Raw genomic sequence first — 6089 nt, 5'->3', positions numbered from 1 at the left:
CCCTTTGGAATTGTGGTGCCAGCTATTTCCTTGCTCAAGTTGCTTTAGCACCCAAAGAATCAGTGAGGAACCCAGGGGAGAACACAGGAGGGAACATATGCCTGGCGATACCGCAGACGCTCATCAGCATAAATTACGTGTTCAGTATTTTCTAGTTTATTTCTCTGTAATTAAAAAAGTGAACCCAAGGAGATCAAATATATTGTGTTGCTTTACTTAATTATGTTCCAAATCAGTTCCCCTGCCCCTCAATCTTCTGCAAGCAGACCTGTAAGAGAACGCTCTAGATGTCGTCCTCACTCTGCCTGTCTGGTTCCCAAGGAGCTGGGGAGTGGGCGGAGCAAGGCCTGAGTAGCAAGACTGAGAAACACTGACCCCACCACCCCCGCAGTCTGTACCTTTCACTCTGTGAGTAACAATACATCACGGCCACAGGCGGGGCCGGGGGTTGGGGGGGGATGGGGAAGTGATAACCAGAGTGAAGAAAGCAGAGTAAGAGAAAAGGAAAACAGAGGGAGAAAAAGGAATAATGGAGGACACATATGCTAGGGAAGGCTGAACTCGCCTCGTGGTAACTATAGATTTCGAACCACTAATTAAGCCACGTGGCTTCAAGAGTTCAAGTAAATTTATGGGAGCAATGGGAAGACTTATGTAAAACTAGTACAGGTAATACCTGCTGGGAAATCGGTCCAGTGGTCTCTAGAGCCGAAAACGCAGTTGAGAACATTTATTTGTATTTGTTTTTATCTCATCATCTTATTTCTTTTCTGTGTATGTTTTCTCATATACATGACATATCAATACAGTAGTTGTACATGTATAAAGTTTATCAATAAATAAATATGCCTATATTAGGGGGTGTATGCTCAAATATTTTCTACCGATTGGGCACACAGTCAAAAGAGCTTGGAGACCACCTAACCAGCAAACCATTAAAGACTCCACCTTTCTGCCCAGCAAGGCCTGGGCCTTGCCAGGGGCCTCTGCCAGGCTGGCTTAAGAGAGGAAGAAAAGTCAGCTGCCTGCTGGGAAAGCCCCTCTCCCAGCTGTTCTCTAGCGCCTCGTGTCCCTTTAAAGGGTGAAATTACTTGCATTTGAGTGAAATGAAAAAAATATCATTATCACGACTGTTACTATCTAACCCCCAACCAGCCTCAAAGGAAGTCACATTATAGCGGGTCCACCCTATACAGTTGTGGTCACTGAAAAATAAGGAGGGACTGGAATCTACTTTGTGCCCTAATAACCAAGCCATGTGCGTGGAGAGGGGTGCACTGGCTCCAAGGAGAGCCTTTTATCAACTGTCACAAAGGCACTGTATGGATCAAAAGCAGCTCTGGTTTTTTTGTTTGTTTGTTAGTTTGTTTTTGCTTTATTTGCATATGATTTTCTCATTGATTTTGTTTTCATAAATACAGTTTATTGCTTGTTTTCTCTTACTCAAATAATATTTTTGAATGTCCATTCCCCGAAGAGTGTGAATCATCGCAGGAGTAGTAGAATGGGCCTCTGGCTTCAGCAGGTGTGGCCCCTCAAAACAGCACACCATGGTAAGCAGTCAAAAGCTGAAGATCATTTTCAGCCCATGTCTCAGAGATGCCCTGAGATCATTTGATTAGGTGGGTTGTTCCACACACACAGCAAGAACTAAGCCTCAGTCCAGTCTCTGTTGGGGACAGTCTGTTGCCTGGCTCCTGGGATGTGGCCTGCCTCAAATGGCTCCATTGGACAGAGCCATCCAGCCATGGGAGGTTCCATTTCACTCAGTCTGAGACCACAGTGGAATAATGCAATTCTGAATAAAGCCACAAGCAGTCATAGATGTCCACATATGTCCCCGCTCACCTTTATCTTCCCACAAATCCTACTGATTTATTTACTGGAAAATATGATGTTTTCCCACAAAATGTCCTCTCCTCTTAGGGAATGACTTTGCTTCCCAGTCATCAGGCAGCGAGGACAAAGGGAGAAGTGTTGGGCATTTGTGGCCTGCTTCTGCAGTACTCTTGGGACCCTCAGGCATCAGTCTTGGGCTCCTTCATTGATTTGACAAATTCCTTGACTTCTTCCTCCAAGGCCTTGTTCCTCCTCTCAACATCCTCCCGGGAGCGCTCCACATTTCGGAGGCTGATTTCCAAGGCGGCAGAGTTCTTCTTCTCCTTCTCCAGTTCTTCATTGAGCCTCACCACCTTAGCCCAGACATCGTAATTTTCCTTCTCAAGGCTATGAGGGAGGAAAGAAAAGAATTAAAGAACTGGGCATTACTTCTAGACTCCCTCTTCATCCTCCCTCACAAACTCCTCTGTCTATTTCCCTTTCCACATCAGAAGACCCACACCCAACCTGTACCTCTTATTTATGTCCCAACTTCCACGTGAATACTTCCCATGAAACCTGAGTTCCCAGAGCATGTCTAAGGCCCTATTTTGTCATTTAACACCATCTTGTGACATCTCTTATATTGTTGTTTTTATGTCATTTTATGTTTTTTATCTTCCACCAGATAAGGAAGTCTTTGGAAGAAGGACCACTTGGACCATCTCTTATATATGTATATTTTTAACCCCACAGTGCCTTACATCTGTCCTGATCAATAGAAATGTTGATTGACTACTAAAGCCATATTCTAGATTCCAAACACATGTGTACACGTGAGAGCCTTCTTATCCTGTTTCAGAGGTGTGTATGGACCAGTGCTGTCTCTTACTAAGAGAGTCAAACTTTGGAGAAGTACAGGGAACTTCCCTTCGGGAGAAGCAGTCCTGGCAATCCTACCCTTACTTCTGAATCTTGCTCTAGGTGAAGAATCTGTTGGATTCCTGAATTCAGAGAATTTTCAATGTTACTGGCTCAAATCCTATTTTAGTCCCAAGAGACCCTCTATCTACCAAGTTGGGCTGAATTTACTCTTAGGAAAAAGAGTATGTATATATACCTTTTTTTTTTTTTTTTTAAGCCAAGAGAGAGAATTTTGGGCCTGTGGGGACATTGTGTGATTGAAAAATTTGCTTCATAATTTCATTCTGTGAGGTACTGCATCCCTGTTTCTTCAGTGACCTGACCATTTTATATAGAGACTTGAGTTCTCATTTGAGCCCATGCTTGGCTTCTGTTTTCAAGCACTTTGGCCCATTCTGCATGTCATGGTCCCTCTTCAGAGTCTTATCTACCCCTGCCTATCTCTTTTTAAAACTAAATTAGTCTTATTCCTTCTAGTCTTCCCATTACAAATCTAGTTTTCTTCTCTGAGCTTTGGGGGACATCTCAAATGAGACACTGTCTTATATTGACCCCTTGTTCTAGTGAAGAGGTAAGATCTGAGTGAGCCCAGGAACTGCCTGACCTGGGTTAAGATCCCAGCCCCACTAATGATTAGCTGTGTGACCTTTAGGAATCTTTTTATTCTTCCTGAGACCCCATTTCTTCTATAAAATGGGGATATTATCTATTTCACAGGACTGCTGTCAAGATTACATGAGGAGGTATATTTGAAGCATGAAGCTTATACACTGAGAATTGCTAATTCTCCTCCCTCTGCCAAGGATGGGAGGCCATCTGATAGTGGGTCCAGAAGACTTTATTCCATTCAGGAGGAGTGGCTGCCTCTATGGCAGCTAGTTCTTTGCCTGCTATGTCAATGACACTCATGTTAGAATATAGTGGGAGTCTTCTCTGGGGCTGCTTTGGTCACTGCCAAGATGTCAAACAAGACTTGTAGTTCTACAAATGATTAATTTTAGGAGCTACATTCTGCTTCTACAAGGACAGTTCACTGTATTAAACAAAGAATGAAGGCAAACAAAAGTCTTCCTTTCATGAACCCATATATATTTTTTTTTTTGTCAGTGGCTGCTTTTTCATTAAATTTTTATATTTCAATTAGGGTCGACATTCAGTATTATTTTATATTAGTTCCAGGTGTAGAGCATAGTGGTTAGACATTTATATAATTTATAAAGTGATTCCCTTGATTAGTATCAACCTGGTACTATACATAGTTATTATAATATTATTGACTATATTCCCTCTGCTGTACTTTGCAACCCCGTGACTATTTTGTAACTACCAATTTGTACTTCTTAATCCCCTCACCTTTTTATACCATTTATTGAATAGGTTTTCTTTATCCCATTGTGTATTCTTGCCTTTTGTCATAGATTGATTGACCAGATAGGTGTGGGGTTTATTCTGGGCTCTCTATTCTTTTTCTTTGACCTATGTGTGTTTATATGCCAGTATCACGGTTTATTTATTTTTATTATTATTATTATTATTATTATTATTATTATTATTACAGTCTTGTAGTATCATTTGACATCAGACATTGTGATACCTCCAACTTTGTTCTTTCTTCTCAAGATTGCTGTGGCTATTTCAGGTCTCTTTTGGTTCCATATAAATTTTAGGATTATTTGTTCCAGTTCTGTGAAAAATACCAATGGTATTTTGATTGAGATTGCACTGAATCTATAATTGCTTTGGATAGTGTGGACATTTTAACAATGTTAATCCTTCCTATTCATGAGCACGAAATATGCTTCAATTTATTTGTATTTTCTTCAATTTCTTGCTTAACTGTCTTATAAATTTTTGAGTACAGGTGTTTTACTTTCTTGGTTAAATTTATTCGTAGGCATTTTTTAAAGCATTCGTAAATGAGAGTGTTTTCTTATTTCTTTTTCTGATAGCTCATTATCAATGTATAAAATGCAACCGATTTCTGAATATTAATTTTGTATCCTGCTACTTTACTGAATTCCTTTACTGATTCTAATAGTCCCTTTTGTGAACCTTTAGGGTTCTCTCTATATAGTATCATGTCTACTATAAATAATGACAGTTATACTTCTTCCTTTCCAATTTAGATGACTTTTATTTTTTTTTTTCCTTTCTGATGACTGTGACTCAGACTTCCAATACTGTATTGAATGAAAGTGGTACAAGTGGTCATCCTTGTCTTGTTCCTGATCGTAAGGAAAATGCTTTTTGCTTTTCCTCATTAGGTATGATACATAGCCTTTATTATGTTGGGGAACAGAAGTTCTCTCCATCCCCACTTTGTTAATTTTTTATCATAAATGGATGCTGGATTTTGTCAAAAGCTTTTTCAACATTTATTGATATGATTATATGAATTTTATCTCTCAATTGTTAATGCGGCATATCACATTAACCGATTCACAGATATTGAATCAACCTTGCATCCCAGGAATAAATCCAACTTGATGATGGCATACGATTTTTTAAATGTATTTCTGAATTTGGTTTGCTAATATTTTGTTGAGGATTTTTGCATCTATGTTCATTAGAGGTATCAGCTTATAATTTTCTTTCTTTGTAGTATCTTTGTCTGGTGTTGGAATCAGGGTAATGGTGGCCTTGTAAAATACCCTTGAGAGATTTCTTTCCTCTTGAATTTTTTGGAATAGTTTGAGAAGAATAGGTGTTAATTCTTCTTTTAGTTTTCAGTAAAATTCACCTGTGAAGCCATCTGGTCCAGGACTTTTATTTGTTGTGAATTTTTTGATTACTGATTTGATTTCATTAGTAGTAAACAGTCGTTTCAGATTTTCTGTTTCTTCATAACTCAGTCTTGAAGATTATTGTTCGAGGAATTTATCTATTTCTTCTAGATTATCCATTTTGTTGGCATATAATTGCCTGTAGTATTTTCTTATAATCCTGTATTTCTGTGGAGTCACTTCTCCTCTTTCATTTCTGATTTTATTTATTTGGGTCCTCTCTCTTTTTTCTTCTTGATGAGTCTGGTTAAAGGTTTAACAACTTTGTTTATCTTTCAAAGAACTAGCTCTTGGCTTCTCTTATCATTTGCACTGCCCTTTTTTGTTGTTGTTGTTCTCTATTTATTTATTCCTGCTATAATTTTTATAATTTTCTTCCTCTTCCACTTTGGGCTTTGTTTGCTCTTCTTTTTCTAGTTCCTTAAAGTGTAAGTTAGATTGTTTATTTGAGATTTTGATTGTTTCTTGAGGTAGGCCTGTATTGCTGTGAATTTCTTTCTCAGGATTGCTTTCGCTGCGTCCCATAGATTTTTGTTGTGTTTTCATTTTCATTTGTCTCAAGGT

General features: G+C 38.9%; 1 protein-coding gene across 4 annotated transcripts in view; it reads right to left on the bottom strand.

Moving 5' to 3' along the window:
* Positions 1-459: 459 nt before the first annotated feature.
* Positions 460-6089, bottom strand: part of ARHGAP25 (Rho GTPase activating protein 25) — an 81860-nt gene continuing 76230 nt past the window's right edge. Inside the window, exon 10 of one of the 4 annotated variants that reach the window (XM_016137868.2) lies at positions 460-2226. In XM_016137868.2, the coding sequence (XP_015993354.2) occupies positions 2019-2226 (208 nt within the window). In that variant the 3' untranslated portion in view covers positions 460-2018. The remainder of the gene's footprint in view (positions 2227-6089) is intronic. The other 3 variants (XM_016137870.2, XM_016137867.2, XM_016137869.2) reach the window with 3 other exon arrangements.

This window comes from Rousettus aegyptiacus, unplaced genomic scaffold (assembly GCF_014176215.1).
Source record: "Rousettus aegyptiacus isolate mRouAeg1 unplaced genomic scaffold, mRouAeg1.p scaffold_m13_p_7, whole genome shotgun sequence".
In the NCBI taxonomy this organism is placed as follows: domain Eukaryota; kingdom Metazoa; phylum Chordata; class Mammalia; order Chiroptera; family Pteropodidae; genus Rousettus; species Rousettus aegyptiacus.
Note: the sequence above shows the minus strand (reverse complement) of the source record. Positions and strands in the feature narration are given on the sequence as shown.